The sequence below is a fragment of the Vanacampus margaritifer genome, chromosome 14 (assembly GCF_051991255.1).
Source record: "Vanacampus margaritifer isolate UIUO_Vmar chromosome 14, RoL_Vmar_1.0, whole genome shotgun sequence".
Taxonomy (NCBI): Eukaryota; Metazoa; Chordata; class Actinopteri; order Syngnathiformes; family Syngnathidae; genus Vanacampus; species Vanacampus margaritifer.
The window spans coordinates 5204407-5231334 of NC_135445.1; the positions used below are offsets into that span (position 1 = coordinate 5204407).

Sequence of the window (26928 nt, forward strand, 5' to 3'; positions counted from 1 at the left end):
ATTAAGTATGCATTGGAAATCTTAACCAAAGCTACCTTTTCAAACTAATTGTTTAATTTCAAGAGGTGTTGACGTATTCATATTTTAATGGTAAAATACATTTGACAGTGCAAACACGAACAGGCGACGAGGAAGGGAGAACATACGCCACTCTGATCAACATATTTTCAAAGAAATGCCCTCACACTTTTCAGGAATCTCACTTAACCCATTCGGACCTGTAACGTACAACAATACAAGTCATATTTTGGTTGGGAGGGGAGAAGAAAAAAAAAGAAAGAGCTCAAACGGCTTCGGCGCGTCTTTCAACTGCATTTCTTGAGTCACACTGCCTCTTGGTGGACATGTTGGGTATTGCATCAAAACGCATTCCACATACAGTATAGGTTTTAAAATGAGATTTTTTTTTTGTTAGTGTTTTTAATTAAATTAAAGCTTCTATCCATCTATCCATCCATCTAAAAAAAAAAACATGATGGCTCCCAATCAAATATGGATAACATTTTGATCACATGCTTAATAATAATAATAATAAGTTTTCTTTTTTGGGAGAATGGGGGAAATAAAGACTTGACAACAAAATTTATACATCTTTAAATGTCAATGTAAAGTTAAATACAACTCAACTGTACATAATAAATGTACTGTAATAGATGAGCAAAAAAAAAAAAAAGCAGTTGAAGCCTTGCAACGTTATTATTTCACAAACCACTAGGGGGAGCCTGCGTGCGACTTCGGTATTTGTACCACATTTTAAAAGTCACTGCAGTAGAGAAAAGCACGTTTAAGATCCTGTTAACATTGAACCGTATTGAGGTTTAAATTTTATACAGTTGCCCCTCAAAATGTTTCAACATCCATTGTAAATATATATATTTTTTTTCAAATGTTCTTTTTTTTTCTTCTAATTTTGTAACATTAAAATCAAACTGCTGTCGTTTTGTTGCATCATCGCAAACAACTGTTAGCCAATATGCATTTTTTTTTATAAAATAGCTTCAAACAGCATAACTTTAAATGACTTTGTTCAAGTTGAAATGTATCAAACATTCACACATCGGTTGACTTCACGAGAGCCATGAGAATATTCCACCGTCTATTATTTAAGTGTGCGACGTGAGAAAAAAACTAAATGCGTTTGCTTTTGTGCCTAATGAATAAATAGAATAATTAGCTCTAACCACCGTCTGTATTAATGAACAAAAGGTGCCAGAGAGGTCAAAAGACAGCGGTTGCTAGGCGACAGGCACAAACCATATACAGTATACACACACACACACACACACACACACAGGAGTGTGTAATCACCCATCGGTGTGTGCGTGTTTTCAAGTCGCAGGTGTGTGGCGTGCCGGGGTGTTGTGTTTGACAGCTGCACCAAACATGTTTCCTCGCCATAATTAGGTCAACTCATTAACGGCACAATGAAAGAATGAGAGTGGAGAGGTCGTGTTTTACATCTCCGAGGCGTTGATAGGCCTCAGCGGCGGCGGCGGCGGCGGCCGACGAGTGGGGCTCGCCGTGAGCGATGGCTCGTCGCGTTGCCGCAAAAACAACTCGAGTGCCTATTGTGAAGCGCAAAGAAACAGGATGTGTGTGTGTGTGTGTGTGTGTGTGTGTGTGTGTGTGTGTGTTTGTGTGTGTGTGTGGTCTTTGGGAATAATTGCACCACGATGGCTAATCGGAAGGTTTTCCGCGAGGAGTTTGATTTAGCGCATTAACATGCAATGAATAGAATTACTTACATATGTTAGGGATCGCACAAAAAAACAGCTGTTATCATCATCGTCAGTCTTATGAAGCTATATTTAAAAAAATAAAAATAAAATTGTAGGCCTGACTGATATTTTTTATTTTTATTTTTTATAGGCCAATGCTAATTCCAATATTTGGCATCATAAAAAAATAATCGTAAGTTAATCGTAACTGATTAGCCAAGAAATTTATTTTAATAATATAAAACATGCCAAAGTCCAGATGTCAGTGTGTAAAGTGTAAAAAAAATAAAAATCGGAAAAATCGGCAGCTTGTTTTATTTGAGCGCTATCGGCCAATTAAATTTGCTAGCCTAATTACAACAATAATTAGGGGTGGGATTCTTTGACAGTTCACAATTTGATTCGATTCCAATTTTTCAATTCAATAAAGAATCGATTTTCGATTTCTGCTTCAGTTTATAAATGTGCAAAGAATCCATGATTCGCTAATGCTAATTAGCGGGCTACTCGCGTCACTTTTATCGCTCAAAAGAACGGCTACTATTGTACTGCAATAGCTTGATCGTGGCTTTTTCTTTCTACTCTCTAATGTGGATACAACTTAACAGTGTATCAGAATGCGCGGAACCACACTGCCCCTAAGTGGCCAAATCGGGTACAACATGAACAGCGCTCCCAGTAAAGGCACACACAAACAAGGGCAAGACAATAAAAAAATATTTAAATAAAATTAACTTTTTTGGGGACATTTAAAAACGATTCTGAATCATACAAAATGAGAATCATGATTCTTTAGAAAATCGATTTTTTTGGCCCACCCCTAACAATAATGATATGCAATTGCTTTACATTGCAATACTTTGTCCTTTAGTATCTATTTAACGTTACAACAGAAAGAAAAATCTGCAAAAATCAGACAATTTTTTTGCTGACACTTTTTGTGTGTGATGCGATGTTTATTCATTTCTACTTTCCAATGTGAAAAAAAAATGCTTGAATGGCATTGTCTGTGTTGTATGCTGTAATTCATAAAATCGGAAATAAAATCTGCCGATTTTTGCCAATTTTGAAAGAGCTAATAGCAGTCAATTTATAGCTTTATTGTTGTAAATGTTTAGGGACTCCAAAATAAGTTATTGTATTAGTTATATGTTTTTTAAATTAATCGGCCGATTAATCGCTTATCTGAGTTTTATTCTAGAAAAATATCGGAATCAGCACCGGCCTAAAAAAATAAAAATAAAATTCTGATTTTATTTAAATATATTTATATTCCGATAGTTTAAGCCTAACGTGCTTTAAACACATTGAAATGCACGTTATTGTGCACGGCTCAGTTTTGTCAGAGAGGCTTGAAATATGTTTACATTTCTATTCATGTTGAGAAGGTCCAAATATTAGAAACACATTTCTACGAACAATGTCGAACTTTGCCATGGCAAATTTGGATAGCGCGCGTGTACCTAATGAAGTGGCCGCTGAGTGTGGCTCAGCACACGCACTTGAAATCATCTCAAGCCTAATGTGGAGTTTGCACTGCGGCATCTTTGAAAGATCGAAAGCCCTGCGAGGAGGAGGAGGCGGCATTGTGTCGTATCAGCGACCGCATTCACAATGCGTGGCGTCCTTTTAGGGGCCTCTTCCTGCAAATGCGAACCCCCCACCCCCCCTCACGACTCAATCTGATGTTCCCAAGCAGGCCACGTGGTGTCGTGTTGCGTTGGCAGCTGTTGCGTCGCCTCAGAACAACAGCGGCGGGCTGCGAGCTTGCATTTTGCTTCATGACATCTGAAAAGACGAAACTAGATGTTGTTCGGCTGGGTGAGAACGAGCTCATATGAAAAAAAAACTAATTTTTTAACATTCAGAAATTGTCACGTAAAAGCATGAAAACGCTCTCTGAACATAAATGACAAAAAAGCGTGAAGCGAAAGTGAGTCTGGTCATGTAAACGCGAAAGGTTAGCTTAGCGCTAGCTTAGCGCTAGCTAGCTGGCTACGACGCAATAGAAATGGATTTACCGTTGGGACCGGTACGGTGTAGATATGTTGTTACATGAGTACATTTGCTAATACAAATACATTTACACTACATATATACAGTATATATATATATATAATACATTTGTTTATAATTTTGATCAAATTGAATTTTTTAGGACAATGCAGCGTTTTTCAGGAAAAGTACAATAAGTAATTCAAGTTCATTTGGTAAGAAGATATATATATATATATTAGGGGTGTTAGAAAAAATTGATTCGGCAATATATCGCGATATTGCAGCGCACAATTCTCGAATTGATTCGATATGCGGCCGAATCGATTTTTAAACATCAATTTTTTTATGGGAATATTCAACAAAACGTCTTACTTAGGGTTAGGATTCACACATTAAACATGGGAGAATGTTTTTTTAATGGAACGCTAAGCCTTAATATTTGATTTCAGTGCTGTTCAAACATGAAACAGACTTCATTTTTAATACATTTTCATGCAAATCTTACAGTGCACATGTACAAGTTTACTGATTTTTATTTTCAAAATTTGAGTAAAAAATACATTTTAAAAATCGCAATAATCAATTTATAGATTCGTGTCGGGATTAATCGGTATCGAATCGTGACGTACGAATTGTGATACGAATCGAATCGGCAGGTACTAGGCAATTCACACCCCTAATATATATATATATATATATATATATATATATATATATATATATTGTAGACAGCAAGAACAAATAGATTTTCTGTGGTCCACAAAAAATGAGGTGGCGAGACAGATTTGGCCCAGATTTGAACAACCTTTCCAAGCTTTTGACCCAAAATGGGTTCCAGGTCATTTTGGCGAGGTTAGCGCCATTCAACAGATCATCAATCATCATCATCATCAAATCAGTCATTCAACCTGCCCGCAATAAATCGCTCCGCCTACTTTCGAGCGTTCAATCAGTCGATGAGTGTAAAATGTCAAAACATTTGAAAGTCAACACGCAGGTACGGGGTCACCGCCGTTCTTTGGCGTCCATTCAGCAGGAGCGTGCCGCAGGGCTGAGCGCCATTCTTCATCGGCGGCGCGGCGTTTGATGACGGCGCTTGGGAGCGCGGTTGTTAAACATGTCCTTACAAGACTCTCCTGTAAAGCGTTCACACGTTGACGGGGCCTCTCCTTTTGTCAGCTGGCCGCAGACGCGCCTTTCATTTCGCGCCGGCTACCGCGTCGAACTCGCAAATATTTCAAACGGTGGCCGATGGGCGTGGATGTGATGGACTGATAATCGTTGCGTAACTCGCCACCCTAAGTGGAATGAAAACAAATTCATTGCCGACGCCTTTTTTTTTCTTCTTTGAGCCGGTTTTCAGTTGCCACAACACTGTGGACACCTGCGCTAATAGCTAATGACAACCTGCGCTACTAGCTAATGACGACCTGCGCTACTAGCTAATGACGACCTGCGCTACTAGCTAATGACGACCTGCGCTACTAGCTAATGACAACCTGCGCTATTAGCTAATGACGACCTGCGCTACTAGCTAATGATGACCTGCGCTACTAGCTAATGACGACCTGCGCTAATAGCTAATGACAACCTGGGCTACTAGCTAATGACGACCTGCGCTACTAGCTAATGACAACCTGCGCTATTAGCTAATGACGACCTGCGCTACTAGCTAATGACGACCTGCGCTACTAGCTAATGACGACCTGCGCTACTAGCTAATGACGACCTGCGCTACTAGCTAATGACGACCTGCGCTAATAGCTAATGACAACCTGGGCTACTAGCTAATGACGACCTGCGCTACTAGCTAATGACGACCTGGGCTACTAGCTAACGACGACCTGCGCTACTAGCTAACGACGACCTGCACTACTAGCTAATGACGACCTGCGCTATTAGCTAATGACGACCTGCGCTACTAGCTAATTTTTTTTTTTTTTTTTTTTTTTTTTTTTTTTCTTTTTTTTTTTTTTGGGAGATCTCAGTATTGATCATTTGAAATGTCATCATCATTGTTCTCCCTTTTTTTTTTTTTTTTTTTTTGTATGTGTGTTTGTGCGTGTGTGCGTGCGTGTGTGTGTGCGTGCGTGCGTGCGTGCGAAAAAAAATAAAAATAAATAAGAATTCCCATACCGTTCACCTAAACCGAACACTTCAAAATCCAGCCAGAGTCGTGGGGCCGCCAGGAGACCCAAAGGGGGACCAAAGAAAAGAAAGAAAAGCGAAGCCCAGCACCGACCAGACACCACCCACCGGGCCACTAACCTTCACCAACCCCAAAGACATCCCAACTCCAACAAATCAGGGAAACCTCAAGGGCCCAAAGGAGAAACTGAGGAAAGGTAGAAAGGACAGACGAAGCAGAGTGAGATCCACAGACACCAGCCTCCACCGAATCAATGACCTGAGGGAGAAACAAATTGTGTCTGAGTCTCGATAGATGCTGGTGTGGTGGATCTAGCATGCATGAAAATCTCCACCAAAGAGGGGAGCCGTCGACCTCCGCCAGGACAGAGCAAGCGCAACACCTCAGGGCCCCCCAGGCCGCGGCCGCACCAAAGGACGACCCCCGGGCCCCGCAGGGGCCACCGGCCGGAGAGCAAACCCCGGAGCAGGAGCGCCCCCCACCCCAACGCGGCCCGCGCCCCCAACCCAACGCAGCAGGACGGGGCACTGCAGGCCCACCAGGCACCCCACCGGCCCACAACCCCCGCTCCCCCCGCGACCCCCCCGCCCCCCACCCCCGCCACCCACCCCAACCCAGCCCCAACCGCCCCCAGGTCCCCAAATCCCCAGACACCCTCCCCACCCCAGCACCCCCCACCCCGGCACCCCCACCACCACCCCCCCACCAACCAAGCCGCCCCCGCCCCCCGCCCCCACCCCCACCAACCGACAGCCCCCCAGCCCCCGACCCCAGACCCCGGGGACACACCGCACCCAGGCATCCGCGCCGAAGAGGGGGCCGGGCAGCGGAGCGGAGAGGGCACCCGCGCCCACCCCACCACGCGGAGGGACGGAACACCAGGGGCAGAAGGGGAGATGGGGGCACCGGAGGACGGGCGGCATCCCCGAACCCCAGGCCCAGCGGGGAGAGGCCCCGGTCGTCACCCCAACGATCAAAGTGAAAAACTAACCCTGTTACTAAGTTCGCCAGCTCGCCGACTGGCGAACTCTACCCCTAAACCGTGTGTGTGACCCCACCCAGTGTATATACATAAGTGTGTGTGTGTGGTGCATTAAAATTGGGGGCAGGTGAACCGGAGCAGAGGGAAATGATATCCCCCCCTGCTCCGATCCATCCGCCCCCCAGGCATGTCAATGAGCGTATGTGGTGCATTAAAATAAATTAATGGGGGGGGGGGGGGGGTGCACACGGACAGGCGACCGCAGCACTGCTTCATACCGCGGCCGCCCCAACCGATGCCCCCCCCCCCCCCCCAGTTGTGTGGTGCATTAAAATTTGGAGGGGAGCTGCAGGGCGGAGACGGTGTCTCCACCCCACCCCACTCCCCCCCAAAGTGTGTTATGTGCCCTAAAATGTATTGTGCAAAACTAGTGCAGTGAGTTAAGAGGAGCGACCAGCTGGGCCCCCCCCAACCGGGCGGGGGGGGGGAGGCGCACCCGCCCACCAAAACCCCCACCCACCCCACCGGGACCCCGGCGGGGATTGCCCCCCGGATACCGGGGCCCGCCCGAAGTGCCCGGAGGCCCACCGGAGCGGGGCGGGCACAACACCAATCCCGCCCACCCCCCCGGCTCCCGGAGCGCCGAGACCCGGGCCACGGACGGAACCCCCGGCCCTGGGGAGGGGGAGGAGGGCGGACAGGGGAGGGGGAGGGGACGGGGGAAGGAGACGACAGGAAGGGCAGGAGGCAGCAGCAGGGCCGCAGAGAGAGGGGGAGAGGAGGAGGAAGGGCGACGAGGGAGAAGGGACAGGGAGGCGGAGGACGGGCGGGGAGAGGTGAAGAGGGAGAGGAAGCAAGGGGGAGGAAGGGGGAGGGGAGAGGGAACCACGGGGCACCCCGGCGGCCCACAGGCCCCGACCCGCGTCGCCGGACCCAGAGCGACGGACCGCGCCGGGGCGGCGCCGCCCCGGACACCAGGGAGAGCCCCGCAACACAGCACCCACCACGAGACCCAGGGAACGACCAAGACGCAGCCGCCACCCAGCAGCCAACAGAGGGGCAGACCCGCCCACGCCCAGCCAGGGGGGACAGCACCTGTAGCGTTAGTCCCCTGGCATGCAGTGAATCCGAATATTAGCCTTTAGTGCCCATTGGAGGTGAATCTGTTCGATCCTGTTGGCAGCAACTGGGTTCCTGACTATAAAAACACAACCATTAGTAACAAACTGCCAAATGCAGAGACATCAATGTAAGTTATCACAATGTGGTGGCTCTCGCTAACAGGCAGAATTAAATAACCAGAATTAGGTTAAAATATTCTATATACGTAGACCATATTTCTATGAATTTTGATATTTGTTTTTTATTTGAGGCCGATATTTTTTCCATTAAAATGTGATTTATAAGGAGGTTAGACCATTGGTCGATATTCAGAGTTTGTTTATTTTTCCAGTTAACAAGAATTGTTTTTTTAGCGATAGTAAGGGCTACAAGTGTAGATTGAAATTGTTTATGTGGTAGGTCAGTTGTTGTTAGGTCACCTAGCAAACACAAGTTTGGAGATAAAGGTATCCTATAGTCCAAGATAGCGGAAAGTTTTTCTAAGACTTTAGTCCAGAAATACATAACCGGGGTGCATAACCATAAAGCATGAAAATAAGTGTCTGTAGTGTTTTGTAAACACTGGAGACAAATGTCGGAGTCGGAGAGGCCCATTTTCTTCATCATATATTGAGTAATGTATGTTCTATGGATTATTTTGTATTGGATAAGTTGTAAATTTGTGTGTTTTGTCATTTTAAATGCATTTTCACAAACTTGAATCCAAAAGTCAGATTCCGGAGCTATAGACAAGTCTGTCTCCCATTTTAAGATGGGTAAAGACATTTTATCCGTATATGAAAGTAACTTATATATTTTTGAAAGTTTTTTTGTTGTTGTCGGAGAGAGCTTGGTAATATCTTTAGCTAAGCCAGGCGGTTGGAGCGTACCCTGAAGTGTTGGAATTTGTTTCTTTATCATATTTTTAACTTGCAGATAATGTAAAAAATTTCCGTTTGTTATTTTGTATTTTTGGAGCAAAGATGTATATGATATAAACATATTATCTGAGAAGAGATGGTGAAGATGTGTGATTCCTTTCTGCTCCCACACACCTAAATAAAACGTTTGGTTGTTAATTCGAAAGTCAGGGTTATGCGCTACTAGCTAATGACAACCTGCGCTACTAGATAATGACAACCTGCGCTACTAGTTAATGACAACAACCTGCGCTACTAGCTAATGACGACCTGCGCTACTAGCTAATGACGACCTGCGCTACTAGCTAATGACAACCTCCGCTACTAGCTAATGACGACCTGCGCTATTAGCTAATGACAACCTGCGCTACTAGCTAATGACGACCTGCGCTACTAGCTAATGACGACCTGCGCTATTAGCTAATGACGACCTGCGCTACTAGCTAATGACGACCTGCGCTATTAGCTAATGACGACCTGCGCTACTAGCTAATGACGACCTGCGCTACTAGCTAATGACGACCTGCGCTATTAGCTAATGACGACCTGCGCTACTAGCTAATGACGACCTGCGCTACTAGCTAATGACGACCTGCGCTAATAGGTAATGACAACCTGCGCTACTAGCTAATGACGACCTGCGCTACTAGCTAATGACGACCTTTGCTACTAGCTAATGACGACCTGCGCTACTAGCTAATGACAACAACCTGCGCTACTAGCTAATGACGACCTGCGCTACTAGCTAATGACGACCTGCGCTACTAGCTAATGACAACCTCTGCTACTAGCTAATGATGACCTGCGCTACTAGCTAATGATGACCTGCGCTACTAGCTAATGACGACCAATGCATTCCGGCGTACTATGAATGCTACTGTGCTGCTCCCGCAGAAGAATTGTTCAAGATACAAGCCGTCATTTACCAGATTTAAACAAAACAAAACAAAAAGAATTACAAGTCGTATTTAGATGAAGCAATTTCTGGAGAAATTGCGTGTGAGTGCTGAAATGTGGAACGGAAAAAATTAAGGTGGGATGCTATTGAAAGAAATGGAATTATGTTGTATGGTACGGAATAGGGGTGTGAATTGTGGCGATTCCATTCGTATCACGATTCATAAGTCACGATTCGATTCGATACCAATTAATCCCGATACAAATCTATAAATTGATTATTGCGATTTTTTTTTTTAAACGTTGCCCCCAAAACTCCGCATCACCTCCCATTTTGGAGTGACAATATGGCTGCAACACTGAACTGATTATTTATTTATTTATTTATTTATTTTACTTTTGTCTCCTTTCTTGTTTAAAAAATAACTTTTAACAAACAGTAAAGAGGGGACCGCATGTTGTGCATTTGAAGCAACCTCATAACTCACCGCTAGCTTAATGCTAACACACAATGCAAAACACCATAGGCGGGCTAACGAATAGCATTTTTGTGTTGTAGCACTTTCACAAACGGTTCATCAGCAGCACATGTAGACAGAAATCGGATTGGTTTAAGGAGCCGTCCCATTTCAAATACAGTAGGTTAGTGTACACGGGCAGATTAGATTGGCACGGCAACATATAGAGGTTGAAATCTGATTGGTTAAAGAAATCAGAAGAAGTTTTTAGACACTTTTACCGATCTTGACGAGGGCTGTACAGTTTGCTTTGAGCTTGTACAGTTCATGTACATTTAAGGGCCATTTTCCTGTCACGTATGACATTCGCATAACAATTATGTTGTTTGTCTGGGCTTCAAGCTTAGGTCATAATTGAGAACTTGTAATTATATGATATTTATCGTGTCTTATCTGTCAGCAAGTAGTTTATCAGATTCACTTCTCAGAGATATCGAGGCAAACGGGGCCGCGAGTGTGTGACTCACAAAAATGGAATTTTGTCTGAAGCCAGTGCAAAACTTTGAGATGGCAAAATAATGAAAAATACGCTTTATTGAACTTTTTGTGTGTGAAATAAAGGAATTATAACAAGCCAAAGTTTATCTGTAAATATGAATTATTATATTTTATTTTTGATGTACAAATGAAGCTAAAGTAAATTATAATTTATTCTATTATTTACGTAGTTTTGTTTCATTTTCCTTTTTATTTTTTTCCTGGAGAGCTCAGTATTGTTCATTTGGTAATTTTATCGATTTGACATGTCATCATCATTGCTCTCCTTTTTTTTTCTTTTTTTTTTGTATGTGTGTGTGTGTGTGTGTGTATTCATTAGTTTTCATTTGTTTCATTTTCCTATCGTGTACTTGAAGTTCCAGTGGCTTGAAGTAATTTAAAGTTAGCATGTTTTTTCAACAATCACTTTAGCTAAAGCCCATTTGATTCCACCTTCCGCATTTTCAATGCCAACCCCCTTTTGACCTCATCGGACCGCTTATGTGAGTGAGGCCTTTTCATGTTTTCTTCTTTTTCTTTTTTTTCTTCCTGCCATCGGATGACAAGCCAGACAAAACGCCACCGACCTCCAAACCTTTGCCAGTTAGTGTCGTTAATGCCCGGGCCGACGCTGGCCTTCTCCTCGTGCTGCCCACGGGCCATTTGGCCGCCGGCGAGTCACGTGGTGCGAGTGGAACGGCCGTGGTCGAATATATGTCATCTGCAGGCAACACAATGTGGTCAATTAAGAGGCCGCTTCCTCTAGACAGGCGGCTCCACAATTGACCCTTCACTGGCTTTTACTCTTCAACCACTCTTGATTTTTTTTTTTTGATTTTTTTTTTTCAATCCAAGCGGGGCTGCTGCCTCCAGGAGTGACTTTTTGTCTGCTTTTCCCATCCACTCAGGATTCTGTTCAAATGTTGTTTTGGCCCCTCATTCAGTTCATACGACCTTGATGGTGGCGCACAAACCCTCTCCAGCGCTCGTTTATTCATACACAAATGCAAGAGGGGCGGGTTTTTTTTTTGGCTCCTCAAATGTATATTCCCAGTTAAACACAGGTTTCGTCCGTAAACTTTTGGGAATTTGCCGTTTTAATTAATAATGCAAATCCAAATCCACAAAAACATAATGACCATATTGTGACAGTGGCGCTTTGATGGCTAAAACATGACGAGATGTGCGCTGGTTTCCGTTGATAAGAAAAATGTAAGGGATGGGAAGTAGATCAAAACAAGTTGTATTAATTAATTATAATGTTACTCAGTAATCACCTTGCGATCAAATTTCACTGGAAGCGTCACGCTCTCCATGACTACTGGCGCAAATGGGATGCTAGCTAGCTTCTGGCTAAAGTTAGCATACTGGTGCTAATGCCAATTTTTTAACATATGTGCTGTGTGTAGTACATGCTGGGATTTTTTGCTAGACTATCACATGTAGAAATAGACTAAAATGTGACCCCCCCCCAAAAAAATTCCAAGGTTAGCTTATTTCCCGTTTTTGAGGTTGCAGGTTACAATCCTGTTCCAATATTCACAACAGCAAATCCATACTTTTTCTTTTTTGGCGTTTTAGTCTGAATGGCACCACACTGCCTCTCGTTGGTCAGTCTTGGTACCACAACAGATTTTTTTTAAAAAAAAATTTTTAAACCTCATCTTGCATAATAAAAATGTGTCAAGATGTTAAAAAATGTAAACGTGCCTAATGATGTGTCCGATGAGTGTAATCGTAAAAGAGCACAGCCAACACGTCCTCACTTGGAAGGCTTTTTAATAATTTACTTTAAAAAATAGTGTAAAAGTAACAGATTTGTCCCACTTGTGTGGATCTGTTCCATATTCAAATTGATGACCGACGTAACAAAGTCTTGCAAACTTGCATTTGTCTGTACAATTTGTGAACACTCACTTGGCAATTTCCACATTTTTGGCTGGAAGTAAATGACTTTTGCACTGTATACTGTATATATTTATATTTATATATATGTATAAAAGCTCACAGCAAAAAAAAAAAAAACAACAGCTTGAAATGTACAGCTTTAGAAAATGCCCCCCCCCCCCAAAAAAAAAAAAAAAAAAACCCACAGCTGAATGATGTATAATACAAACATGCTGAGGTTGTAACAAACAGCAAAGTGAAGACGACGACGGGCCTTTCTCATGATTTGCTTGACATCATCATACAAAGTGTTCATTCTTAAATATTATATTTCAACAACTTCGATTGCCAAGTTCAAGGAGTCGTTTTACTTATAAATATCTCCCGCATATGTTGAATTGAAATGCGTTAAATAAAACAGAAAGATTTTTTTAAATGATGTTCTTTCCGTGTCCACTTAAGAGGTTTGCGTCCGTCACGCTTTATTTTTATTAAGTGCCTGTTTGGAAGAGGTAATATATATTTATTAAGTATATACGTATACATATCAAATTCTATGACATGATATAATTTGTATAAATATTGCATTAAATTGACAACGTTCATATCAGATCCCAAGTGATTTAACATTTGGGAATTAAAAAGGCCTTGTTTTTTTTTTTTTTCAGTTTGTTTCTTTTTAAATATTACAAAATAACTTTCAATTCTTTGCAAATGTTTTATATTATGAACACCCCTGCCTGTCTTCTTTTTTTTTTTTTTTGTACCGCCATTGCTTAAACACAACCCTTTGAAAGGTGAAGAAAAAGTGCCGCTTGCAAACTCCCCCCCCCCCTCCCCCTCCCTCGTCGGAGTTAAAAGATAACCTTTCAAGTTTCAACAGCGCTTTTTTTTTTTTTTTTACAAAAAAAAAAAAAACGTAAAGACGCAACAATGCCACGTGTGTGTTGACATGCAAATTTGCTGGTTGAACAATATTACAGATAAGAAGAGTTTGTTTGTTTGAAAATGCCACTCCGGTCTGACGAGAGCTGCAGTTTCTCTCCATTAGAAAAGCACCGTGACGGCCATTTCGAAGCGTTTTGTTGTTGTTGTTGTTTTTCTCGACTGGCTTTGCATCTTGTCGCTCTGATTTACATTCCAGGCCCCCGGGAGAGTCCTCGAGGAGGACGAGGAGGAGGCACAGAGCTGCTGAAGAGGAGGCGCGCGCGGCTATAGCATGTTGAGGATGGCGTTGTACATTTGGACCAGCACGGCCAAGTGGACGGGCAGGCAAGACTGGCGGTCCTGGGTCGCGGGTGTGCAGGTCAGCCAGGAGAGTGCATTGTACTGCTCCAGTACAAATCTGGAATTGGAAGACATTTTAGTATTGAGATTGAGAAAAGAACATTCTGTAGCACATTTTAGAAACTGCTCGAGGGAAAGAAAGAAAGAAAATTTGGGGGGTAATTTTGTAAAAAAAAAAATTGTGTTTTTCAATTTAAAAAATGTGCCAAATTTCACAAGTTACTTCATGTTAAAGATTAGCTCTTAATATAAAGAGTAAAATGCACTAAGCTGTCACCGTCTTACAAATGAAATGATGCCATCTAGTGGCAGAAAAATGACCGCAACACAAATTAATATCACTCGTTACAATACAGTACATCTTTTTAATTTTAACTCAATTTAATGAATTACTATGAAATTACTGTCAATGACTAAAAAAAAAAAAAAGCTGCCATATTTCTATTAGTTTTTATGTTTTTATTTTTTTCCCTACTTTTATGTTAACAAGAAAAAATTATTAAATTAGCAATATTTGATAGTGTATTGCGCAATTAAAAAAAAAAAAAAAAGGAATGCCCCTTAGAAATCTTTAACAAAGCAGCCCCGATTCTACGTTTCAACGAGATCTATGAAAATTTAGGTTTATAGAAAAAAATATTCAATTTTACATTATTATTGTACATTTAGAACAGATGTAAAATCGTCAGTTAACTATTGAAGTCATGCAATTAATTACGATAAAAAATTACAATATGCTTCTTCCCCCCCCCAGAACATTTTATTTGTAGCGTTTCGGAAATGTTGCAACCTCAGCAGTCTGAATTTATTATTGCTATCATAATAACCATAAAAAATGTGCCGCTCATAAAATTATAGGAATTGCTCAAAGGCCACATAAAAGACAGCCATGTGAGAAAATACTTGTGTGCTAAAGAAATTCAAATAAATAACACTAGCAACAATTTTTCATCTGTCATCTGCATAAGTTATGACAGCATTGTGGCTTTTTTCGCCGCAGAGCTTCTGGAGTCACTTTAGATCACATTCGACACCCGCAGCCAGGAAAAGCGCAACATGTGTTGGATATTTACCGGAGCACATCGGAGGTTGTTTTTGAGTCCAGCGGGTGAGGGGTCCTCTTCGTCTTGTCCGCCACCAGCTCGTCCGACTGGACCATGGAGATGTGGTGGTGGAGCGAAGCCTGCGGAGAAGCAGCCGGCGTCACGTGGTGATCGGCCGTCGCGTCGGGTCGGTTGTGACGCTCGCTTTGCCTTTCAACCGTTAGCAGAACTTAGCACTGGCGGTGTTGTTTTTGTCAGCCCGACATGTTTTTACTTATATAGAGATTGAACGATCGCAATATAATACTCAAGGGGCTCCCTAGTGGTCACATAGTTTAACTCTTTGACTGCCAGACGTTTTCAGAAAAGGGATGCCGTGGGTGCCAGCCGATTTAAGCATTTTGACTGATCTTTCAAGGTCCACAGAAAATGATGTGTTTGGACTATGGAAACACACATTTAACCAAATGAAAGATTGGACTCTCATCTTTCATCAGAAAAAAAAGTTTGTTTCTACCTTATTCCGTTTTTGAGTAATCAACAATAGAAAATGGTTCGTTTCGCCTCTGTTTTGAAACAAACGTCTTTTAACGTCTTTGGCACTCCTCCATAGGATTTTACTAAACGTTATTTAACGTTTTTGGCAGTCAAAGAGTTAAACGCTCTTCCCTGTGTTATTTATTTAAAAAAATAAAAATAAATAAAAGTAAAGCCGACTTGGCTCAAGTGTTAGGATCAGACTTTGGAGCGGAAAGTCGTCGACGGTGTTTTTCATGTGCCGCGAAAGGAAAAGCATCAAACGACGTGTAACGTCTTTGGCACTCCTCCATAAGATTTTACTAAACGTTATTTAACGTTTTTTGGCAGTCAAAGAGTTAATAGCTTTTTTTTTTTTTTTAACCCTGGAGAACCCACGGGGTCAAATTTGGCCCCTATAAATTCTGCTACTCAAATAACAAAAAACTTTTTTTTTTCCAGCGGTGATTTTGTCCCCGTGTTCTTGTTTCCATTGGCCAAAGTGTGTTTGTACATTCAAAATCCAGTTCTAAAATGCAACAAATAAAACAAAAAAATGATATTGTTCAATGTAGCTGTGTATTTGATTGATTATTTTCTTAAATTTTCAACACACAGTTGACAGTTTTTGTTATTCAGATTTTTCGAAATGATACCCCGAAATCCCAAAGGGTCAAATTTCGCCCTAATCCTAAATTTGGTTAAAAGGGTTAAAATTGAAAAAACATATATTTTGGTGTTCAGTGAACTTATAGCAGTCATTTAATGTATAATTCATAATTTTCCAAAGAAGAAAAGGGTTCTTGGGTTCTCCAGGGTTAAACGGCAACCAAATCGACCTCTTATCTTCTGAGTACCTTGAGGAACAGAGGACACTGGTTCTCAGCCTGAGGGTACGGAGCCCAGAACCAGTGCGGGAGCCCGCTGGCCTGCGCCGTGGAGACGTAGTAGCCCAGAGCCAGCGGCTGCTGCTTCAGCTCTTCCGGGGGATTGTCTCTGGAGAGCAAGCGCTCCCCTTGGCTCTGTGCAAAACAGGAAATTCAGTTATTCGCCGCGGGCGGGCACGGCGGCGGCGGCGGCGATGATGGCGTGCACAAACACGATGGTTGGAGGAAATGCATGCACGCATGTTTGGAAGAGATGATTTTTAGGGTGGAAAATACAAATGGAGTTGTTTAGGTAGAAGCAGAAATAATTAGTGGTGGCAAAATGAAGCTTCATGAAGCACTTGTGATTTTTTTTTAAGTCCCCTAGATGGCGCTCTTGGTTGGAAAATGCAGTGGAAATTTAATACATTTCCATTGCACTAGCCTTTATATTTAAACCAAGAGCACCATCTAGGGAACTTAAAAAAAATCACAAGTGCTTCATGAAGCTTCATTTTGCCATCAGTGGAAATAATGGCTGCCAAACAGGCCAGTGGAAGTATTTCTAAAAAATAAAAATAAAAATGAAAAAAAAACGGTTAGGGTTACAAAGTAGGGTTCTAAAGTAGAGTTAGGGCTTCAGAATTGGGTTGGGTTTTAAATTTTGGTTAAGGTTTTAAAGTAGTGATTCAAACAAAGTACAGGGTTTCAAACTAGGGGTTGGGGTGTAAAGTTAGGGTTTCAAAGATGGGTGTGTATTTAAAATAGGGTTTCAAAGTAGGGTGGGAGTTTCAAAGTAAAGTTACGGTTACAAATGAGGGTTTCATTGTGTTGTTTGGGTTTCAGAGTTGGGACTTAAACCTAGGTTTAGGGTTTCAAAGTAGGATAAGAAGGGATTCAAAGTAAGGTTTCAAGAGTTGCCATTCAAAACAGTGGGATGTCAGAATGTGTGACCTTGGGTTTCAAACGATGGTTAGGGTTTCAAAGTATGGCTTTAAAATAGGATTAAGGTTTCGAGTTATGGGTTTAGTGTTTCATGTAAGGGGAAGGTTTTAACAGTAGGGTTTGAAATTAGGGTTAGGGTTTTAAATCTAGGTGGGTGTGATAATCAGTGGTACTTATGGCTTCATTTTTTTATTTTTTTAAGTAGGGTTTCAAACTAAGGTTCGGGTTTCAACATTGTCATTCAAAAGAAAGAATTCCTTTGCTTGCAGCGAAAAAGAAATTTCACTTGAGCGGATGCAAGTTCCAAACCTGAAACGGGCGTCGACTATCTGCGGTGTCGTTCCCCAGGTATGCGCAAGCGTCCACTTTCCCCACAAATCGGAGCAGCCCTGAAGTGGCCTTTTATCTGCCCCCCCCCCCTCCCAGGTGCGCGATGACACCAGCAATGTGTTGGGAGTCGCGGCGCTTTCTGCTCTGCGATTGAGCCGTTAAGAAACTGTCATCGCGTCTGTCTTTCGCCTCGGAGCCAAATTCCTCCACGCTTGGCAGCGCTTCACTCGCTCGCACACGCCGTTTGCTCGCGCGATGCGTGTGATGTCGAGTGTCAGTCAAGATGCAATCGCGGGGATTCGGCTGCCGTGTTGCCAAATACCTCGCTGCGTCAAGAACTATGCTCTCAAGTCACCTGCAGCAATAAATTTGTTTTTCAATATTGCACGGTAGGAAGCTAAAATTAGCTCAAACTTAAAAAAATGTGCAACCACTTTTGTTCTTCTAGTGTGTGGTACTAGTACCATTAATGGTATATGGGCGCCCTCTAGTGGTAGAAGGAATCACTGTCCAAGTTTAGTTGTATTAAACTTTCTAGTAAAATGTGTTTGTATAACATTTTTAAGAATCGATTATTTTTGGGGGGGGTACAATTTTTATTCAACCGTTATCCGCGATACAGTTTAATCAATCATTTATAACATTTGGCTTTTAGTGCAGTTTTATTCGTCCTATATTTTAGCACAATGTTACAGTGCTATACAATTGTATTAAATATATTTTTTAGGAATAATCTGTCTTTTTTATTTTTATTTTAGGAACACCAGGGTCAACCATTCTTTTTTTTTTCTTTCTTTTTTTTTTCTTCCAGGAGAGCTCAGTATTGTTCATTCGATTTGACATCATCATTGCTCTCCTTTTTTAAAAAAATAAAAAATTAAAAAATTCTTTTTTTTTTTTTAAATATATATACATATATATATACATATACACACATATATATATATATATATATATATATATATATATATATATATTTTTTTTTATGTGGGTGAGCATGTGAATGTGCGTGTGTGCGTGCGCGTGTGTATTCATCAGTTCACCTAAAGCCCATTAAAAAAAAATCCCATACTAATAATATAATATAATAATAAATCAATGTAAGTTATCACGGGGGGGGGGGGGGTCAACCATTCTAACATCTTTTAATATCATGATGCACACCAAGTTTTCTTTTTAAGGTGGTCGTTCGTACTCATTTATTCATACTTCAAATTGCGTCCTGTATTATCTTATTTAGCAATATTAGCCAAAATCGCACAGAAAATATTACGATACATTTCTACATCTGCATGATAAAAAAAAAAAAAAAAACTTGATCGATCTGTAATGTGAATGATGTGACTATGCTTAAAATTAAAAACTAGTGCTGTCAAAGTTAAAGCGTTAACTAATTAATTAATCACAAAAAAAAAAATCAAAATGTATTCATTTTGACCGCAATAAACATAACTACATTCATTAAAGTAAAGCGTTTAATAAATGATTGCGTATGACATTCCAAATATTTGTTCATGTCAAACTATTGGGGTCATTTGTTTCCCCCCATTTTAAATTATGCATATAATTAACTGATTAGAAAAAGAAGAGGATGAGCGTGTGCAGTGAAAATTTTTGTAAGAATTAACGCACAACAAACAGGTGCTCTTTAAATTTGGTGGGCAAAAAAACATTTTAATAAAAAGCTTTTTTATTCAGATTAATCACATTTTAGAATTTTGATTCGTCACAATTAGCGATTAATTGTGATTAATCTGATTAAAAAAATGTAATAATTTGACAGCTTTAATTAAAAAGTGCATTTTATTGTGCCGTGGTGGTAAAATAAAGAAATAAATGTTTACGTCCAGCTTTATAAGGTGAAGTTTTTTGAGTGTTGAACCACAAAATACAATGTTGTGGTTTTGCTTGACATAAAAATATGAAGTCAAATCTTTTTTCTTTTTTTTGTTTTTTTGTTTTGACTGCTCTGTTGCAGCAGTAGCACAATTCCAAAGCACTCATCAGCTTACTAATGCGTCGCCACTCACTCTGGTGTGTTGAAAATGGCATCCCATTCCCATTCCGGATGGAGAGCCCGGCGACGGCACGGGGGAGGTGTTGGGGGAAGGATGGAGGTTACCCGTGATCAGCATCATGTCGTGGCCGATGTCGTTCTCCAGTTCGTCAGGGAAGGGAAGGTCGAACATGTCGTCTACGGGAACAAAAGTCATTGATTTGCTCATTTTTTTATTGGATAATAATTACATTACATGATCAAAAAGCACAATGTGATAGGATTTTTTATTTATTTATTTTTTTTAATGCACATGCTATTCTGTTGGGAAGATGGAACAAAAATGCCCCGTTAGTGGAATAGAGTAAAATAAACTTTACATTGGTTCACCCGGTTACAATAGATTGAATATATATTTGGTAGCGATCAAAAAAAAACAAATCCTATTTGTGAAGGTAGACTAAGCTTTACGCCGTTCCAGCGCCAGCCCAGCTCATGATTTCACTGTCTGTGCGTGTGCAGCTTTATGGCCGCCTAAAGACGCGACCTTGGCGCTGCCGTCTCCAGTAAAAGCTAATGAGTACCGTTATTGTCCTCGGTGGGGTAGGAGCTCGGCGCCAGCTGGGTCGTGGCGGACGTCGGGAAGACCAGGATGTGCGTGCACGAGGCGTCCTGAGGCGTGTTGAGCTGCGACGTCTGCAGGTTCAGGGCGGTGCTGCGGCCGAACACGGAGCCCATGGTCACGGCGTCTGACAAAAAATTGTTACGTTTGGTGTCGTTAACATGACTTTGCTAGTGGTCTGCGAGCTCCCTCTAGTGGTACGTGAAAGAATGGCAGGCCCAAACTGTGACGTTCAATACATTTGCATTTGCAACTATTTAAAAAAAAAAAAGTTTTTATTTATGTATTCATTTGGTAAAGATTTGTTTTTATTTATGCATTTATGTCAACCCTCCTGTTATGTCCTGGGTCAAAATGACCCACTTCAAGTTTCGCGCGATGAAACTCGGCACCAATAGACAAATCATAATTTTAACATATTTGCAATTAAAATGAACTATAACAACATTTCTCAGGATGCTTTTGGAACAATGAGCACATCCTGGGTCAAACTGACCCAAAACTATTGTTTGTTTGTTTTTGCTATGTAACTTCACATCAACAAACTTTAAGAAATTGTTAATTTCAACAAATGTGCAATAAAAACAGTTAATAAGCTATAAACAATGTATATTGAATTCTTCTGAAACATTAAATAATAAGGGTGACATATTTGTTTTTTTTCTTGGATCAACAGACAATTAAAACATACCCCGGGTCATATTGACCCATTTTAAAGCTGAACTAAAAATTAGTATATATATTTTTTTTATATAATAAAACTTCTCATCAACACACCATTAAAAAGGCTCATTTCAAATGGTTCTGATTGTGTATTGGAAAGCTTTTGGAACACCAAACACAGGCTGGGTCAAATTGACCCATTTTAAAGTTTAAGAACTACCAATTAGTAAAAAAAAAAAAAAAAAAATTCTTAAATGCTATGAAACTTTGCTTTGACATATTTTCAATTAAATTGATTATTGTTGTTCATCGGAATGCTTTTGGAACAAACAGAGCCCGGGTCAACATGACCCATTTTTAAGTTGGAAGTTTTCCGCTATGAAACTTGTCATCAACATACAATTGAATTAACATTTGACACATTTGCATTGATAACTGTTAATCATGGGCTACAATGTTGCTTTTGCAACGTTAAACATAGCCCGGGTCAAACTGACCCATTTCAAAGTTAAAGCACCACAAATAGCAGTATTTATGATAAATCTTGTTAAAAAAAATATTTCATTTGAAAAATTGCAACCAAAGTGGTTAATAATGCTATCAGGATGCCTTTTTATCACCTGGGTCAAATTGACCCAGGAATATTATTGCATGTTCCCCGTTTCTTTGATGTTTTCTGTTCCTCACTTTGAAAACCTCCCCATACTGCCACCTTCAACGTAGGCGCTCAAGTCCAAAGTGTGCTGCCTGGACTTACCGGGCATGACCACCAGGGAGCCCTGCGGCTCCATGGCGACCAGGCAGGCACTGAGGATGGAGGGCGTGTCCGCCGCCGAGATGCCACACATGCGACACGCCTCCCTGAGCTGGCGCCCTATCGAATGCAGCGAGTGCTCCCCGAGGAACGAGCTCCAGTCTGGCGGAGAGAAACAGGACACTTTGAGAACACTTACGCCGGTTAAGCCTGACGCCCTGAGTGACTTTCACATAGTGCCCCCTAGTGTTCAGATTGAGATTGCACAAACTACCGCTTCAGGTTAAAAAGCGACATTTCAGTTTTTCAGGGTGCTGGAATGAATTGTCAAGTAACAGCCGCTCACCTTTAAGTTCGCCGTGGCCCAGTCTCCCTAACCGACCAATCACAATCCTCCACGGCAGTGAGGTCATCTGGATGATGCCGACGCACCACTCCCACAGCTTCTGCAGACCCATCTTCCGAGCGGACACTTTCGGGCGGCGTGCCCTGCAGCGGGGAAAAAAAAAAAAAAAAAGTGCGGAAAAGTTTTGAAAGCGAACAGAGGGAATTTGCTCATTTGTCCACACGCACCTGTTGGGCACGTCCACGTTGATGATGCTCGTCTCCAGCAGCTCCCCCTGCTGGTCGGTGCACGACACCAGGATCCAGCGCTGGTCATGTGACAGGCAGTAGCCCACAAAGAGCACGTTGTATCTGGGGGGGACTTCGGCCCAAATCTCTCCTTGTTCGGGTTGCTTGGGCCGGGTGGGCCCGAGGATGAAGGGGGGCGAGTACAGATGCACTGGACTGGGATGCTGGAGGAAGACAAACATCAAAATTATAAACATTTCTATACGGTCCATATATGTCATACGTCGTCACTTACATCTGGGCTCTTGAGGACGGACGTGACGGTGGAGACGGGCCCAAACCCGGTCAGGGACTTGATGTGCGTGTGGTGGGGCCGCAGGCGTCGGCATTGGGAGTAACAGGAGAAGGCCAGAGAGCGCAGGTGCTGCAGGTACAAATGGCTCTCGCCACTCGCAGGCTGCAGGAGGTACTGACACGGCACCACCTGTGGTGAAGGCTTTCTTTCAGCTTGAAGTTCTGGTACTTGTTCAATTATTTTGTTCAAGTACAGACTCTTAAACTCATTATCTCTACGTCTACTGGTGTTGTGACTCACTGTGGCGTTCAATTATTTTGTTCAAGTACAGACTCTTAAACTCATTATCTCTACGTCTACTGGTGTTGTGACTCACTGTGGCGCCCCCTGGTGGGACAAGCCAAAAGTCTTCAATTATTTTGTTCAAGTACAGACTCTTAAACTCTTCATTATCTCTACGTCTACTGGTGTTGTGACTCACTGTGGCGCCCCCTGGTGGGACAAGCCAAAAGTCTTCAATTATTTTGTTCAAGTACAGACTCTTAAACTCTTCATTATCTCTACGTCGACTGGTGTCGTGACTCACTGTGGCGCCCCCTGGTGGGACAAGCCAAAAGTCTTTGCGTCAATTCTTTTATTACCTGCAGAACCAGTGCGGGTCGAACGGTCTCGGGCAAGGTCTGCAGCATTTCCGTGTAGCAGCGAAGAAGCCCGAGCAGCCACACGCTCTCCGCCTCGACTTGGTCGCCCTCCTCTTCCTCCCCTCCTTCATTCCGCGCGCCGGTCGGACTGAGGAAAGCATCCACGATGTAAACGACGATGGCGGGCGGGTTGGTGCGGCTGTCCGTGGAGTCTGGGCCAGTGGGGATGCCGATTCGGGACTGCTCTGTGGTGCTAGAAAAAAAAAATAAGCGGCATCGTCAGGTGGACTAGTTCAATGGAGGACCAAAATTGCCAACATTTAAAATAAATGAATTGTGAAAATAAAAACGGATATAAAAATCATTAAAAAATAATAATAATAAAATTAAAATAAATAAATAAATATAAAAAATATATATATAGTTGTTTTTTATTTCTATGCATTTTTTGTATTTAAATTTTTAATTATATCTTTTATATCTGTTTTTATTTATTCATTCATTCAAGTACTTTTAATTTTGGCAGTTTTGGTCCTCCATATTGTTCAAGATCTAATGGTGGTTTTAAATGGCTCTATTATTGGCCGTCGTATTTTTTCAAAAAGGCCAATGCCGATATTTGGCAAAATGTTGAATATCCTTAAAAATGGACACAAAAAAATATTACCCATACAGTATGTTTTTGGAGCTTTGATAATCTTTTCTGCTGTTCTCAAAAGTGAGGACAGCAGAAAAAAAATCATCTGAGCAAAATTTGCAATCAGTCAGAAATTAGCGTTGTCATCCATCCATCCATTTTCTATAATAGTTGTTCTCATTCAGTGCCATTGACGGCCATACACGTCAAATTTGAATCGGGCTGGCAGTGAATGAGTTGAAGTCCCAATTATGAGGCACGCATGCTAACCAGTACACTTTTTTTTTTTTTTTTTTGCTAACCAGTATTCTACCGTGCTGCCGACCGGACAAACAAACAAAGCATGCAGTTTTGGCTCTTACACTTCGGGGTTCTCTGCTGGCGTGTTGGCTGCTGGTGTGCCGCTCAAAGGTCCTTTGGGCTCGCCGGAACCACCGGACGTCGTCTCCCCCGTCTGGCTGGAGGGAGTCGGAGCGGATGCGTTTGCTGGAGCGGCAGCCGGTTCCGCGTCAGCCGTCCACGTTTGGGGCTGTCCGGAAGAGGCGGGCTGCGCCGTGGTGGGTGGTTGGATTTTGGACGGCGATAAAAGCGTGTTGTCCAAAGGCAGGACTGACAGCTGCGGTCCTGCGCCGTGACCAAATAATTGCGATATATACTCTACATATGCAACAGATGGTTTGTATAAAAGCGGATGTTCTTACCTAGTTGCAGCTTACAGGCATAAGCGTAAAGTTTTAGTTTGCTGAGGTTGTCCGTGTGTTGCTCTCCAGCCCAAGTTCCAGTCAACCACTGGTCCACATCCAGCTCCTCCAGCCTCTCGGACTCCACCTCCTCCCCCACGCGGACGATGCCGTCCCGGGATACCTTGGCCAGAGGGCGGTGCTTGCCAAGACGACACGTCTGAGAATGACGTCATCGTCATTAAGGGCGCTTTCTTGCATTTTCTTGCACTTCTATGCGTGATTGAAATCGGGCACATTCTCACCTCGTAAACGGCGCCCAGCTCCTGGAAGAAGGTTCGGGCCGCAGCCAGCAGGGGGGGGCTGTTGGGACAAAGTACCACGTAGGCCGCGTCACGTTGGCCCCCGTAAGGCTCCAGTAAGAGCTTCTCCCAGAAGGGCAAGGCCAGAGGGGACAGCGCCAGGAAGTCCCGTTCTCGGTCGTAGCCGAGCAGGACTGTGGGGATGGGTAAGGGTTCCGGAGACTCCTCGGAACCTGAAGACACAATCCCACATTCGGCCTTGGTTTGAGTACGAGCTCGGAAAAATGATCGGTTGTTCTTAGGGAACTGGTCTTGGTATCGGGTATTGTATCAGGCAGATATTATTAAGAATCAATCAAGACAATAAATCAATTTAATCCAATGGATTTGGAAAAACACGGCGATTTGAAAATGAGCTAAATCGTGGCTTTTATGTATTTTTTTTTTTATTGCATTAAACTACAAATGCTAAGTTTACGTTAAAACTGATTTTAAATCAGTACATTATTGTTCTCTGAATATTTTGCACAGAATGTATTTTCGAATAAATCAAACCTTCTATAAATAAATGTTTGTCGGGTTTATTACTTTGATTAAAATGAATTAAAATAGTAAAAAAATAAAATTCCGATTTTATTTTTGGCCACATCACCCAGCCCTAGTATCGGTACTTGCAACGTTGGCCAATAACAGTATAGGCTACTATCAGGAACTAGAAATTAGACATTGGTTGAATAAAAAATTTTGATAATTTTATGAAATTTTAAGGAAAAATACTACATTGGGATATAAAGGTATTATATTAAAATAATCTGTTGGGAAACTTTATGTGTCGGTTCCCCAAAAATTCATGAGAAGATTAAAGGCCAAATTTCATTTTGTATCTTGCCGTTTTTCTTGAAATTTACTGTTCACAATTATTGAATTACAATTATGAAAATGGTATTTTCATCTCATCCTTGCTGATTATTTGACCAGTTACTGCCTTCGCATAATTCAATTTGGAATTTAATGTTTGTGGATTTTTTTTGTCATGTCCTTGATACTTAACAAGAATTGATGTTGCATAAATGTATGTATAGTAATTAATATTGGATTGAATTGAATACAATCGAAGTGAATCGAGAAAATTCAAAATCACATTGTTTTGATATCTAATCGATTCAAGAAATTACTATCGATACCCAGTCCTAGAATTGATCTTGTTATTGCTATCAGTGGCTACTCAAGATCTGAGTACTCGTCCTGGATTTGGTCCGAAAATAAGTGGTAATGAACATTCCTCGTTGTTCTCACCATAGGATCCTCTGCCCGCCATCTTATGGAACTGCTGCCAGGTGAGCGGGCCCTGAACATGTTGGATGTTATCCCAGGTCCGTCCGGTTCTTTTCTTCTGGATGGCGTCTTGCAGGAAAGGCTGCAAGGACAGCAGCAAGCGCACCATGTCCTGGGACGACAGCATGCTCATGTCCACCACTGCGGGGATGAACAGTGACACGGACACAAGCGCACGCACACGCAGAACAAATACACACATGTTAACGAGAGCCTGTACACCGAGGAAACAAATAAACAAACATGAAACACATCAATACACAGTTAAGATCACTAAAACAGCAAACAGAAAGAGAGGTGGCAAATCCAGGTCCAGAAAGTAAAAACTCTGCCACAGTTTGGCTTTAGCCAGCTAGCTAGCTCGAGCCCTACAGGTAAAGGAGCACCATGGGAGTTAGCTATGGAGCTAGTTTTTACTTTCGGCGCTTGGATTTGCCACCTTTCAACAGGAATTTGTCAAAACCATATGCCTGGTCTGAGGTGGGAAATAGAGGTAAGAAAAAAGTAAAAACCCTGCCACAGTTTGGCTTTGGCCCCTTGAGCTAGCTAGCTAGCTCCATAGCAGGTAACCGAGCACCATGAGAGATAGTTAGCTAGCTAGCTAGTACCTGGGGCTAACGCCAAACTGTGGCAGGGTTTTTATTTTCTGGACCTGGATTTGCCACCGCTAAACAGGAATTTGTCAAAACCATATGCCTGGGCTGAGGTGGAAAATAGAGGTCAGAAAGTAGAAACCCTGCCACAGTTTGGCTTTAGCCCCTTGAGCTAGCTAGCTAGCTCCATAGCAGGTAACCGA

General features: G+C 42.1%; 2 protein-coding genes across 9 annotated transcripts in view; one reads left to right on the top strand and one right to left on the bottom strand.

Annotated features, from left to right (window-relative positions):
• LOC144063798 (uncharacterized) overlaps positions 1-16681 on the top strand; it is a 264774-nt gene extending 248093 nt beyond the window's left edge. For 4 of the 5 annotated variants that reach the window (XM_077585648.1, XM_077585651.1, XM_077585650.1 and 1 more), the window contains one exon: positions 13792-14878. The gene's annotated coding sequence lies outside the window, so the exon portion shown is untranslated. Of the gene's footprint in view, positions 1-13791; positions 14879-14934 lie in introns of those variants that run through there. The other variant, XR_013296637.1, reaches the window with a different exon arrangement.
• Positions 13844-26928, bottom strand: part of LOC144063796 (mediator of RNA polymerase II transcription subunit 13-like) — a 106450-nt gene continuing 93365 nt past the window's right edge. For all 4 annotated transcript variants that reach the window (XM_077585640.1, XM_077585643.1, XM_077585642.1 and 1 more), the window contains 14 exons: positions 26094-26273; positions 24801-25030; positions 24517-24715; positions 24178-24439; positions 23179-23431; positions 22538-22726; positions 22243-22466; positions 22016-22158; positions 21673-21831; positions 20215-20379; positions 19665-19828; positions 16351-16515; positions 15008-15117; positions 13844-13992 (listed from right to left, as the gene is read on the bottom strand). In XM_077585640.1, coding sequence (XP_077441766.1) covers positions 13860-13992; positions 15008-15117; positions 16351-16515; positions 19665-19828; positions 20215-20379; positions 21673-21831; positions 22016-22158; positions 22243-22466; positions 22538-22726; positions 23179-23431; positions 24178-24439; positions 24517-24715; positions 24801-25030; positions 26094-26273 — 2576 coding nt within the window. In that variant the 3' untranslated portion in view covers positions 13844-13859. The remainder of the gene's footprint in view (positions 13993-15007; positions 15118-16350; positions 16516-19664; positions 19829-20214; positions 20380-21672; positions 21832-22015; positions 22159-22242; positions 22467-22537; positions 22727-23178; positions 23432-24177; positions 24440-24516; positions 24716-24800; positions 25031-26093; positions 26274-26928) is intronic.